This window comes from Protomyctophum parallelum, assembly GCF_964188405.1.
Source record: "Protomyctophum parallelum genome assembly, chromosome: 10".
NCBI lineage: Eukaryota > Metazoa > Chordata > Actinopteri > Myctophiformes > Myctophidae > Protomyctophum > Protomyctophum parallelum.
In genome coordinates this window covers 33,482,874-33,497,966 of record NC_139704.1, presented here as the reverse complement: position 1 = coordinate 33,497,966, position 15,093 = coordinate 33,482,874, and the positions used below count along the sequence as shown (strand labels likewise).

Below are 15,093 nucleotides of genomic sequence, written 5' to 3'. Positions count from 1 at the left end.
GGCTATAGCCCATGTTTAAAAATTATGAAAAACGAGGTTTACATTTTTTTCAAAATTTCAGAAAAACGATGGGCTATAACCCATGTTTTTTGAAATTTTGAATTTTTTTCAAATCCTCAAAAATGATGAAAAACGCCGTGTTATAGTATGCCGTACGGTAGGGGCTATAGCCCATGTTTAAAAATGATGAAAAACGAGGTTTAAATTTTTTTCAAAATTTCAAAAAAACGATGGGCTATAACCCATGTTTTTTTATTTTTTTATTTTTTTCAAATACTCAAAAATGATGAAAAACGGCGTGTTATAGTATGCCGTACGGTAGGGGCTATAGCCCATGTTTAAAAATGATGAAAAACGAGGTTTAAAAATATTTCAAATTTTCAAAAAAACGATGGGCTATAACCCATGTTTTTTGAAATTTTTAAATTTTTAAAAATCCTCAAAAATGATGAAAAACGGTGTGTTATAGTATGCCGTACGGTAGGGGCTATAGCCCATGTTTAAAAATGATGAAAAACGAGGTTTACATTTTTTTCAAAATTTCAAAAAAACGATGGGCTATAACCCATGTTTTTTGAAATTTTGAATTTTTTTCAAATCCTCAAAAATGATGAAAAACGGCGTGTTATAGTATGCCGTACGGTAGGGGCTATAGCCCATGTTTAAAAATGATGAAAAACGAGGTTTAAATTTTTTTCAAAATTTCAAAAAAACGATGGGCTATAACCCATGTTTTTTGAATTTTTTAATTTTTTTCAAATACTCAAAAATGATGAAAAACGGCGTGTTATAGTATGCCGTACGGTAGGGGCTATAGCCCATGTTTAAAAATGATGAAAAACGAGGTTTAAAAAAAAAAATCTAAATAAAAAAAAAACGATGGGCTATAACCCATGTTTTTGAAATTTTGAATTTTTTTCAAATCCTCAAAAATGATGAAAAACGGCATGTTATAGTATGCCGTACGGTAGGGGCTATAGCCCATGTTTAAAAATGATGAAAAACGAGGTTTAAAAAAAAAAATCTAAATAAAAAAAAAACGATGGGCTATAACCCATGTTTTTGAAATTTTGATTTTTTTTCAAATCCTCAAAAATGATGAAAAACGGCGTGTTATAGTATGCCGTACGGTAGGGGCTATAGCCCATGTTTAAAAATTATGAAAAACGAGGTTTAAAATTGTTTCAAAAATTCAAAAAACGATGGGCTATAAACCATGTTTTTTTAAATTTAGATTTTTTTTTAAATCCTCAAAAATGATGAAAAACGGCGTGCTATAGTATGCCGTACGTTAGGGGCTATAGCCCATGTTCAAAAATGATGAAAAATGAGGTTACTTATTTTTTCCAAAAATTCCAAAAACGATGGGCTATAACCCATGTTTTTTTAAATTTTGAATTTTTTTAAAATCCTCAAAAATGATGAAAAACGGCGTGTTATAGTATGCCGTACGGTAGGGGCTATAGCCCATGTTTAAAAATGATGAAAAACGAGGTTTAAAAAAAAATCTAAATTTCAAAAAAACGATGGGCTATAACCCATGTTTTTTGAATTTTTGAATTTTCTTCAAATCCTCAAAAATGATGAAAAACGGCGTGTTATAGTATGCCGTACGGTAGGGGCTATAGCCCATGTTTAAAAATGATGAAAAACGAGGTTAAAAAAAAATTCAAACTTTCAAAAAAACGATGGACTATAACCCATGTTTTTTGAAATTTTGATTTTTTTTTCAAATCCTCAAAAATGATGAAAAACGGCGTGTTATAGTATGCCGTACGGTAGGGGCTATAGCCCATGTTTAAAAATGATGAAAAACGAGGTATAATTTTTTTTTCAAATTTTCAAAAAAACGATGGGCTATAACCCATGTTTTTTGATTATTATTTTTTTTTTTAAATACTCAAAAATGATGAAAAACGGCGTGCTATAGTATGCCGTACGTTAGGAGCTATAGCCCATGTTCAAAAATGATGAAAAATGAGGTTACTTATTTTTTCCAAAAATTCAAAAAACGATGGGCTATAACCCATGTTTTTGAAATTTTGAAATTTTTTTAAATCCTCAAAAATGATGAAAAACGAGGTTTTTTAAATCCTGTAATATAACTGTAGGGAGTACAAACACAGTAAGGAACCTGGGGGTTATCTATGAAAAGGCAACACAATGAGCAGAAAATAAACCATGGAAATACAACAAATTGAGCAGAGCACCGCAGGGACTTGAACCCCGTTCTGGAAAACCAGGAAGTACCACACCAGTGCCTTGGTTTTTGTTTTGTTGTAATTTACAGGTCCAACTCGAATAAAACTAAAACTCTAATAAAACTAAAAACTCTAATAAAACTCTAATAAAACTAAAAACTCTAATAAAACTAAAAACTCCAATAAAACTAAAAACTCCAAAAAAACTCTAATAAAACTAAAAGCGAGATGAAAAAGCGAGATGAAAAAGCGAGATGAGGCCCAGGCCGTAGCGTAACGGTCTGGGCACCGGACTGGTAATCCAGTCGCAGTGTGCCGCGGGTTCGACTCCCGGACCCGACACGGCCTTTACTGCATGTCATTCCCCCATCTCTCTCCCGTTTCCTGTCAGCCTACTGTCTGTCCCTTCAAAAATCAATAAAAGGCGTAAGCCGCAAAAAAATATCTTAAAAAAAAAAAAAAAAAAAAGAAAAAGCGAGATGAAAAAGCGAGACGAAAAAGCGTGACGAAAAAGCGAGATGAAAAAGCGAGATGAAAAAGCGAGATGAAAAAGCGAGATGAAAAAGCGAGACGAAAAAGCGAGATGAAAAAGCGATGAAAAAGCGTGATGAAAAAGCGAGACGAAAAAGCGAGACGAAAAAGCGAGATGAAAAAGCGAGATGAAAAAGCGTGATGAAAAAGCGAGACGAAAAAGCGAGATGAAAAAGGGTGATGAAAAAGCGAGACGAAAAAGCGAGATGAAAAAGCGAGATGAAAAAGCGTGATGAAAAAGCGAGATGAAAAAGCGAGACGAAAAAGCGAGATGAAAAAGCGAGATGAAAAAGCGTGATGAAAAAGCGAGACGAAAAAGCGAGACGAAAAAACGTGATGAAAAAGCCTGATGAAAAAGCGAGATGAAAAAGCGTGATGAAAAAGCGAGACGAAAAAGCGAGACGAAAAAGCGAGATGAAAAAGCGTGATGAAAAAGCGAGATGAAAAAGCGAGACAAAAAAGCGAGATGAAAAAGCGAGATGAAAAAGCGAGATGAAAAAGCGAGATGAAAAAGCGAGATGAAAAAGCGAGACGAAAAAGCGAGATGAAAAAGCGAGACGAAAAAGCGAGATGAAAAAGCGAGATGGAAAAGCGAGACGAAAAAGCGAGACGAGAAAGCGAAGCGATGAAAAAGCGATGAAAAAGCGATGAAAAAGCGTGATGAAAAAGCGTGATGAAAAAGCGTGACTGAAAAGCGTGATGGAAAAGCGTGATGAAAAAGCGTGATGAAAAAGCGTGACGGAAAAGCGTGTCGGAAAAAGTGTGATGAAAAAGCGTGACGAAAAAGCGTGATGAAAAAGCGTGATGGAAAAGCGTGACGGAAAAGCGTGACGGAAAAGCGTGATGAAAAAGCGTGATGAAAAGTGTGATGAAAAAGCGTGATGAAAAAGCGTGATGAAAAAGCGTGATGGAAAAGCGTGACGGAAAAGCGTGATGAAAAAGCGTGACGGAAAAGCGTGATGAAAAAGCGTGATGAAAAAGCGTGACGGAAAAGCGTGATGAAAAAGCGTGATGAAAAAGCGTGATGGAAAAGCGTGACGGAAAAGCGTGATGAAAAAGTGTGATGAAAAAGCGTGACGGAAAAGCGTGATGAAAAAGCGTGATGAAAAAGCGTGATGGAAAAGCGTGACGGAAAAGCATGACAATTTGCGTGATGTTTGGACAAAATCTGTAGGTGTACTGTGCAAAAGCTTGTTTTGCACAAAGCGGCCTCCTGGTGGCGCTATAACAGGCCGTTCTGGAAAGTTTGGGGCAGAGGTTCATCGTTGGCATCCAGGGAGTGTGTGTGCAAAATTTGGCATCGACCGGGTTAACGGTGGGCGAGATTAGCTGCTCACGGACACACGGACGGACGGACACACACACGGACGGACGGACGGACACACGGACGGACGGAGTGCAAAACATACTCTCCCCCCATGCCTTCGGCCTGGTGGAGACAATCAACATATCACAGGTAAGGGTGAGACAACAGGAAACACGGTTCATGACACTACCAGTATACTCATAGTATACTAAAGCTATTCTAGTATACTATAACCTGAATCCCCCACCCACCCCTTCCCCCCCCCCCCCCCCCCCCCCCCCCCCCCCCGCTGTATATGTTTTTTTTTTCTTTTTCCTTTTAACCTCCTCTGATTATTTCCTGTTTTTGGCTATATAGAAGAGTATTATGTGTACGTCTCTAATTGTTATGATGAATTGAACATGGTGGACCCTATATTATTACAAGTGTAATATTTTATGATGTCGTCCACAGTTAACAGTTTTGTATTGAGATGCTTGAAATGTACTGTAATTCTCCAATCTAAATTCACCAATCAGAAAACCTAGGGGGGGGGGGGTCGAGACCAAGACAAGACCACCGTTATAGAGCCATGGTATAAAGATGTAATTCTGGGTCGTTATTATTATTTTATTATTTTCAAGTATAATACATTTCTGGCCTGGGCTGTGGCTCAGCGGTCCAGGCACCATGGCTGGTAACCCAGTCTGGCGGTGTGGCCGCGGGTTTGACTTCCGATCCCGACGGCCTTTACTGGATGTCGTCCCTCCATCTCTCTCCCCATTTCCTGTCAGCCTACTGTCTGTAACTACATAAAAAAGATGAAAGCAAAAACAAACAAAAAACATTTAAAAAAAAAGTATAATATACATTTCAATATGTTTTCTAAGTCAGAGAGACAAAACAACATCTTGAATAAGGGCATCAAGGGTTAAAACAAGTACCAATCAAATATTTAAAACATAATCCCAGCATTGGGATTATGTTTTGGGTGTCCAACTGATAATGTAAGCTTGGGCTCAAACCTCGACTCGCACAAAACGTAGAGAATGGTGGAAACAATGCATGCTAATGCCTTCCCCCTCCACTCCAAAAAGAAGCTTTTAATGTCAAACAAATGCAATGCACAGGCCCCTGAAAATGAACCCCCACCCCCCCCTGCGGCTTCCAAAACACAGCTATAAAAGACAGCTATAGCTATCAAGTGTTGCTTCTCGTAAATGTGTGGGGAATTGGATTTTTGACAGCGAGCGGCGTTTCACAGTTGAAATTGAGCTTATTAGGGAGGTATTAACCCATTCTGAACGGGCACCCATTTTGGTGTCATAGCATTATGTCATGCTTTAGCTATTGAAAAATAGCAGATCTACAAGCTCATATCGCGCCACCGAGTGGCGCGATACGAGCTTGTAGGTCTGCTATTTTTTGAAAAATCGAAGAACGACTGACATTTTTAGAATCTGATCTCAGGTCAGAATGGGTTAATCAGACCAGTGTATGTCCAGCGGAAACCTCGTGTGAATCTGATCTCAGGTCAGAATGTGTTAAAATCCCGTTCTGTTGCTCGACTGCGATGAAAAGAATTCATCCAATAAGAGGCACACAGGGGGGAGCTGAGGATCACTTACCTGGCCTTTGTGTGACATCATGTAAAAAAGCCTTCATTTCCTGCTCAGTGTAAATACACTTTACTGAGCGGGGACACCACGATGACCCTCACCCAGGCTGGCCCTATAAAGGGCCCTCAGAATTTAATTAACACCGTTTTAAGTGTTATTGAGGCCCCTTACATGGCCACACCACTGGGTTAAGCGCGCACGCACGCACACACACACACACACGCACACACACACGCACACACACACACACACACACACACGCACACACGCACACACACGCACACACACGCACACGCACACACACATAGTATATTATACAGTATAGCAGTAGCCTAAATTGTCAGTTTTCGTCTGCATGGTCGCACACACGCTGTGGTTTCATCTCCCCCACGCCTGCAACCGGTCAATAATAAAAAAATATCTATTAAATAATAATGAAGCCGGTTCTGATAATGGCTCGTAAAGCACAGCGCAAACACGCTGACTCTCGTGACACGGGCATGAATTAGCATCTATTAACGTGTCACCCGGGAGTCATTGGACGCCACGGCACGGCCCTGCGCGGCCCATTCACGTCACATTGAGAAATGGTTTATGAATACCAATAATGTTTTTTTTTTATTATAACGATCCCAGTGTTTTACAAGTGTAATTGTGTAGGTGGTTCACAGCTGAAACACACAGATAATTATAGGAACTTTGGGTATGTGAGGACACAGTGCATGGATATAGGTAACAGAAATGGTTACCTATATCAAACAGGTAACACAGCTACAGTAATGAATCATCATGATAGCAGTGGACGGTGGGACAGAGGAAGACGTGAAGTCACGAATAGGGAAAGCAAGAGCAACATTCAACATTTTAAATAAGATCCGGTAAACCAAAAACATCTCACTCTCTACAAAACTCAAAATCTTCAACTCCAATGTCAAATCCGTACTTCTGCACGGATCGGAAACCAACTACATCACCAATAAACTGCAGACTTTCATCAACCAGCCAGCGGATTACGCTCTGGAGAGACTCAATTGTACGCCCATTTCCTACACCAGAGAACTGGTGTGGCCAATCGGGACACGGTATGCAATATGGGCGGGCTTTGGTACAGTGACATTCAATGCTTGAGACCTTTGACTGACAGTAGCTCTGACCAATTGCGTCAAAGAGAAAATGTTTGAACCCGCCCCCCCGGGAAACAAGATCCATACACAGCATCTCCAGACTCAAATACCACACGACAGTGTGATTTGAGTCTGGTTTATTAGCCAGGCTATGAAAGACAGGGATTATGACGATTATGAACGATATAGCGTGCTCACCTCAAGCTCAAACTTTACTCAGATACAAACAAAACGAGAAGAAGTGTACATCTTCCCACTGATGCTGATAAGCACTCTGTATTTAAAAAATACTAAAACAGTCTGTAACAAGCTAAAAACCAGCAAGTTTATTGAAACTGTTCTTTTGAAACTGTGTTGCCTTATTGTAAACTTGCTTGCTGTGGTGGTTATTCATATTTTATGTACTGTCATGTCACTTATTGGTGTCTGTGAATCACCTGCCCAGTCGGCATCAGTCACGTGATGTGACGACTTGGATACAAGGGAGGTGTCACATACAGGCTATTATCACGTGATGAAGGCCGTTCACGGCCGAGACGTTGTGTCTTAGTCATGGTGTTTTGAATAAAAAGAAAACACCTCTTCTCTTCTCTGTGGTTAGGTGTCACGTTAATCACTCCGGTGGAAATGCGTCACTGCCATTGTACACCATTCCACTGGCGAGCTATTATGACACCCGTGTCATTGCCATTGTCCTGCGTCCATGCGTTGGTGCTGCTGGGTGGATCGATGGGTGGAGAAAGGCTCGCTTTGTATTTTGCAGGGGATAGGGCTATACTGACGTCTGAGCAATGCAGTCTGGGATTGGTCAGAGACTCAGGGTACTGGGTTGACAGAGGGGACATCATTTTCAATAGCATGGGGGTTGGTCCAGTCAACACTGAAAGAGTGCATGCATGTCCGCGCGCGCCGCGCGCGTGTGCGTGTGTGTGTGTGTGTGTGTGTGTGTGTGTGGAGCTGAGCACAGTTACAGGCTAGCAGTGTGCTTTGTGATTCTCAGACTGACGTTGTTTGGCTCGGTCACTTGTCCTCAGACAGCAGCCAAATTACCCACCGCAATTGGTTCATAATGACATAAAGATTGAGGTCTGGATGGAGCATCAATCATTCACCACAATGTAGCTCAGCTGACCCTGAGTCTTTAACGAGAGAGAGAGAGAGAGAGAGAGAGAGAGAGAGAGAGAGAGAGGTACTTGAGAGTACTTGAGACCTTCATGTAGCCTACTGCATAAGAAGAGGAAGGGAAGTCTGCAAACGGTATAATCTCTCACAGTAATTATAATAATATAGCAATAGTATAGTAATAGTAATAATAATTATTAGATCAGGTACAACGTTTGAATCCTATAGTGCGTCGCCATCATAGGCTTGATACAATTTAGGCAAGTATGTGTGTTATATACAAACACAGCATCGCAATCTATATAGCAGCTGTTCTGAATGAATAACCACTGATACACCTGCACCCGATCTACAAGCTCAGGTTGCACTGTAGTGCCACACTGCATGAGGACTTGTAGCTCTGAGACAAAGAATTTGACGGCAGCGGAGCCAACTGAAGAGATGAGTAAAGGGTGGGGTGGGTGCATAATACCATGTCAAAGGACAATATGGAATGATATAGAAATCAGAGAGAGAGAGAGAGAGAGAGAGAGAGAGAGAGAGACACACAGAGAGACAGACAGACAGACAGACAGACAGACAGACAGACAGACAAGGCCAACATATTCTGACAGTGGGTGCTCTTCTATCACTGAAGTTAACTTTAAATTGCCAGTCGGTTAGCTGTGGCCTGGATTCAAACCTGTGACATTTTGTTGCCCAGGCTTCCATTCTACCCAACCCAAGAATAATGTTTTTCATCAGTGACAGTAACTTTTGTATGAATGTTGTTCATGTTTGTGTAATTATTTTGTCAGTATAATCCTGAATACCCAGTGGGTATTTTAAAATGAGATATTCCTCTAAATCTGGGTCGTATTTATTATTAAAAGAAAGAGCAGAAGAAGACGACAACGACGACGAATAAGAATAAGAATAAGACGACGATGAAGAAGAAGAAGAAAGTCACACAGTATTAAGGAGAACTCTATGGAAAGTTCCATGGAAGCCTGTGAGATGAGAAGGCACAAAACCTACAGGGAAGAAGTCAAGTTAGTAACATATGCACTGATGATGGGACATGAAGGACGTACAGATCAGATCACGGAGGTTTTGCTAAAGGTTTTGCTAAAGTTCAGAAAGTGAAAATGTGCATCTACAGCTCAATGTCATTGCAAGAGTTTAATAATACAAATGTTACTTGAATGTTTTAAGAACAGCAGAAAAGCTGTTTTCGTGGGTGCAAGGTATTATATTTTGTGAGACAAGCAGCTCATAGAGTAATAGATCATAGCTCTTTGAAAGGGCCAGAGCTGGGAGCCATATGGCTTGTCTTGCACTATGAATTATAGGTTTTACTATTGTCCCAGGGTCTTTGACGTGGAAGGTCACATTTCAAACCCTAAATATTACAAAAAAAAAAAATCGTTTTACTCCCACCACTGATTAAATAACATCTTAAACCTTGGTAAAAAAAAAGGGAACAATTACAGAGCTTTCCGCGGCATTGAGTATAATGGACAGAAGTAATTGCTGTGGGATGAAAACATCAACGTAAGTACATGGATTGCGTGGGGTCGATAATACAGTGGAAACCAACCACATAGGTATATTCTTTTGTCTTAGTTTGGGGCACAAAAAGGTAAAGTGCAGTGCACCCATTTTCCACAATCACTGATGCACAAGTATTGAGCTCAGCCCAGTGTACTGCCAACAGGCCACTTAATGCTAATAATGATGTCTTTCATCTTGAGACGTGACTGGAGCACTTATCCCTGTCTGCTCACTAATGGCAGTGACAGCGCCAGTATTGACTTCATCTTGTCCTTTCATCTGAGACATTTGTACATGTGTTTAGTACGATTTTTTGTAGTGTTTGAGTGATATGTTATGTTACGTATAGGCTGAAGCTAAACTGCGTCATGCTGTGGCTCACAATTTCTCCAACTGTTCTCTAGTATGTATGGAGGACAGAAATGAACTGATGGCGCACTAAGCGCAGTACAACATGCTGCATAGCTTTCATAACATCCTGTAGCCTACTTTTTTATTTATTTTTAATTCAAAATGATCCGTCACTGTCATTGAAGGTCAATTGGTCTTCATTCGTCTAATCATTATTCGTAGTTTACACCGAAATTATTAGTGGCCATAAAACTGTCAGGGATGTGACGTTTTACTGTCGCCAACATTTTGAAGAGCTATATAGGCCTATGCAAATGATTATGCTATTGTTAGCAGCTAGACAATTGTTCTGTCAGTATATATTCATTTGTCCTGAAACTGAAGCCTTTTCAAACATGTTTGCTAACATTGCAAAGCATCTATGGAGGATTATGTCGTTTGTGAGAGGACATGCTTGCCAGATTCTGTTTGGAGATGTGTCAACCATGGAATTCACAGTTAGGAAATAAAATACATACCTTTAAAAACTCAAGCATATGCTTGAGTTTTAGACACCATTTTGCTCTGGTGTACGTGTTTCCTGTTGTTTAATGCTCTGCTCTGCTCTGATGGCACATACATTTTGCTGAGACAGGGTTTCTTGTAACTCTATCAAGGGTGTTGGGTGTCAAGGTCTATACTGTTGGCTCAGATGGACATTTGACCCCATTAACATCCTGTATACACTGATCAATGTACTCCCATAACACGAGAGCTAAGGATATACAGTATACATACACACACCAGATCCACTTACAGAGGCATCGAGATGTTTTAATTGGAAATGTACATTATTCTCCTTTTATGCTTGTCTGCGCAAAAATGCTGCGGTGAGCTGCCCTTGGTTCAAATACATTTCAACCACAAGTCGATGCAAAATGACATGTTTGGATCACATCGGGTTGAGTGTATGGAACAGATGAGTGCATAAAAACAATGCCATAATGTGTGCACAACTGATTAAAACAAATATGCCGCTATAGGATTAATGCCACGACTTCACATAAAACCTGCCATGATATGCATACAAAGAAATGATCCGTGGATAAAACAAATGGACATCTCCAAAGTGAAAAGACAAACGGGTCTCAAACAGGGCATAAACATGAGGTTCTCCAATAATGCATTACTTAATGAAGGATTTAGTGGCCCTGTGGTTAAACAAAACATATTAGTGCACTTTTAAAACCTTGAAAATCATAGTTTCATAGCATTTCTTTTTTGCATAATCACGGGTATTAAATACAGAACGTAAGTCATAAGAAGACGCGTTCATCTTTTGTTAGATCACAAAACCACTTGACAGTCATGGCACTGAATGAAGAACACACTGAGGAGAGACCTACACGCTGTTCGGATGAAGGAATGGCTGAATAAACAATGTATCCCATATCATTAGTCGTGTGAGACTGTCTGGCAACAAAATCTATACCGTAACATCACATACAGTACCATGATAAACGTTACATTTGGACCATAATGTTGCAAGATATTGTCTCACGTAGGGTATAATCTTAGTGGTAAAGCATTTGTCTTAGTGCATACATGTGTATAAGGCCCCATAGCTCCTACGGGCACAGAACCCTTAGCTACATAATGATAGAACCTTTCTGATGCAAAACACCTGAGCAGATACAGTAGATCAAGACCTACAACATTGAACATTGGTGCAAGGAACAAAAATAAACCAGACACGCACATTAAATAAATGTCACAATTAAGCAGAACATTTTGGATAGCTGGATTATTATGACATCCAAAGAATCTTAAAAACAAGATGCAGTATTTTTAAAATCTCAAAAACAGCAGTAATCTTAAGTCCCAATTTGAGACTTTCTCTGTGAGGCATCATACACATGTATCAAACACATGTCCTGTGTATGGTCTGTGTTTAATGGCTGCCACAATGAGGAAAGGCCCCACCCCTCTCCCATTTGTTTATATTGTGTTAAGGATCCAAGATGGCCCCCAGCACCAGGAGGGGGTGGGGTGGGGCGTAGGTGAGCGGGTGGGGTCGACATTATGCCCTTACTGGGCTGCGTTCACACATTCAAGACAACTGTCTTGTGTTTGTCTGTGTTTAATGGCCGCTCCAATGCATTTCCAATGGAAGCCCATATGGTTTGACCAAACATTTTGTTTGATGGGGGGGAGGGGGGCAGAACAAACAAACAATCCATCAAAGCTGTGTTCAGACACAAGTCAAGGCAATACAAGGCAAGTGTCTTGAACGCAGCCCAGTAAGGGCATATGTCGAACCCCGCCCGCTCACCTCCACCCCACCCCCTCCTGGTGCTGCGGCCATCTTGGATCCTAAACACAATATAAAATGAACAAATGGGAGAGGGGTCGGGCCGAGAGAGGCCCTTATTATTATTTTCCAATGGGAGTCACATGGTTCGACCAAACATTTTGTGTGTTGATGGCTGTGTTCTAGCCCATCAAACAAAAATGTTTGGTCAAACCACGTGACTCCCATTGGAAAAGCATTGAGGCGGCCGTATCAAACACAGACATAACACGGAACGTGCGTTCTGCATACAGTGCGTATGAGGCCTCACCGGTCATCAACTGACAACAGAGCGCAGTGTACCACAGTGTGGGATCAATGCGGCGTTGCATTGGTGCAAGAACAGTCCATTTAACATTGTCTTTCAGTCTTCACCATATAGCCCTAAAAACAAAATATGCCCGGTGTGAAGTAAGGCGACGCATTTCACTCCAGCTCCACCACGCTCGCTTCAGTTCAGCCACAGTACGTTTAAGCTTAGTTCCACTCAGAAGAATTTTAGTTTGGTTTATCTCGAAAAGAAAGTATTTCCGTGTCTCTGTGCTGTGGGGGGGACCACATACAGTACAGATAAGACAGACGGGAACGGTCCCTGGACTCCTGAGCAGAGCCCCAGGGCAGCCAAGGGGGCAGTTTGTGGTGACAGGGATGGGATATTAGTGGAGAGGTACAGTAGACATTCCTGTTGTCTCCCCACCTGGGACATTAAGCTCCCCGTTTTGTTTTCACCACAGTGTTGGCTTTGCAGCTCAGCTGTATAGAGGGCCAACACACGCACACACACACACACACACACACACACACACACACACACACACACACACACACACACACACACACACACACACACACACACACACACACACACACACACACACACACACACACGCACACGCACACGCACACACACACACACACACACACACCCCGATAGGGAAGAAGTGTTCGAAAGGAAAGGTTGAAATGTGGAATGCATGTGAACTCGGTTCTTTTCCCCGCAGTGCGGGAGAACCCCCGACGATGAGATTAGTGGTTATACGACCCTTCTGTCTCTCGCCGCGTGCCACACAGGTCTGGGGTCAGTTTATAGCGTCCACGAGGCCCTTTTATGCTTGCTGTCTGAGCTTATCCCTTCAGCCTGAATAAAGTTAATTAAAGTTCACCCACCCAAACCAAACTGGCCCCCTATAGCTGCAGGAGTTTGGAGATGCTGTCCAGTCATGCTATATATACAGTTCAAACGCAGGTCCCTTGGTGGTAGACGGTGTAGTGTTTGTGGTGCTTGTTGTGACCTCTGTCTTTGAATTCCACGGTCCTCTGCTGGGACGTGTCCACCAAGGCACTGGCGATGGCGATGCCTAGAGAGGGGGGGGGGGGGGGGGGGACAGACGGAAAGTTAAGAGAGTCAATAGCGTGCACAACATGTACATTCTGAAAGCTAAACGTGCTTCAGAGAGTGAGCTGAGGAGATGGATGAAGAAAAAGGAAGGAGGAGGAGTGTGTGTGTGTGTGTGTGTGTGTGTGTGTGTGTGTGTGTGTGTGTGTGTGTGTGTGTGAGAGAGAGTTATACAGACACACACACACGTCTGAACGCCTCCCAAACGAACCGCATGTGTGTGATTTTATACCTCCCTTTTCCTCCCTTTCTCCTTCCACCCTCTTTAACATCTTTGTGCCATTCTCTCACACCCTGTTGTTTCTCTCTCTCTCTCTCTCTACCCCAGGGGGGCAGTCAGACAGATATTTTGTGAAGCCACTAAGGAAATCGGGATTTCCTGAAAGTTCATATAATGGCCTGTTGTGGCGCTGTCATTGGACCCAGAAAAACCCATAGAAGTCCATGTATTTGGGCCCAACTTCACCTAGACTGTATTACCTTAATAAATATGGTCATGAATACTTTCTGCTTCCAGTCACTAGTTTAAAGTCTCATTTCTAATGTCATAATGTTCTTTTTGGAAAATTATGGTCCCATTTATTAAAAAAATTACCATAAAGTCGCGCATGTTCTGAGGGGCGTGGCTACCGTTACAGTCTATGGTCGGGATTCCCCTCCCACTCGAGTCAAAATAAAAACCAACGGAGAAGAAGGGGGGAAGTCCCGCCTCGTTGTCTGGGCCAGCCAATGGCCAGCTGGGCTAAAACGGATCTTGAAAGATGGCGACTTACATTACAAGGACTGACAGGCCTCATTTTACGTTCATGTTAGACCCGGAGAACGCTTTGTCCATATTCTTTACAGTCTATGGTCTACCCCGGCTTAAAGGGTTAAGACTATGAGTAGAGTGTAACAGGCAGCATGCAGCGAAGACATCAGACACAGCAGTGCTACTGCTGCTACTGATGATGGTTTGAAGAGTTAAGGCAGGTCTGGAGTCAGTCTACACAGGCTGTCTCCGATGTACAGCCATAGAATTAAGGCAGGTCTGGAGTCAGTCTCCGACATACAGCCATAGGGGCTGACAATGCACGGTTGTTAGGACAGGGCAGCACAATCTGCCCCCAATGCAGCAGCCAAATAAACACAACAGTCAAAACAGCTCTGCACTCTTGATATGATTTGGAAGCAGTTTGTTTTTCAGCATTTTCACACTCAAGTGATTCCTGTTTTTTCTCCCCCCCTTTTTGTCGGTGGATGGAAAGGGGAAAGCTGATTACTAAGATACTTGGTGTGTGTGTTTGTGTGCGTGTGTGTGCACACGTGTGTGTGGGTGCATTACACACAGCTGTGAGCACATGCTAGGAAACATGCCTAACCCATTCTGAACGGGAACCCATTTTGGTGTTAGCATCATGTTATGCTTTAGCTATTGAAAAATAGCAGATCTACAAGCTCATAGCGCTCCACCGAGTGGCGTGCTACGAGCTTGTAGGTCTGCTATTTTTGAAAAATCGAAGAACGACTGACATTTTGCAATGTCAAACATTAGTGTCTGTCGGTCTGTCTGTCTGTCTGTCTGTCTGTCTGAAAAACATAATCAAATACAGTATGTTGATG

The 15,093-nt window shown here is 41.8% G+C and overlaps 1 protein-coding gene across 1 annotated transcript in view; it reads right to left on the bottom strand.

The window, feature by feature from the left end:
- Nucleotides 1-13,291: 13,291 nt before the first annotated feature.
- Nucleotides 13,292-15,093, bottom strand: part of atrnl1a (attractin-like 1a) — a 452,296-nt gene continuing 450,494 nt past the window's right edge. Inside the window, exon 30 of the mRNA XM_083775478.1 lies at nucleotides 13,292-13,453. Within this exon, the coding sequence (XP_083631604.1) occupies nucleotides 13,332-13,453 (122 nt within the window). The 3' untranslated portion in view covers nucleotides 13,292-13,331. The remainder of the gene's footprint in view (nucleotides 13,454-15,093) is intronic.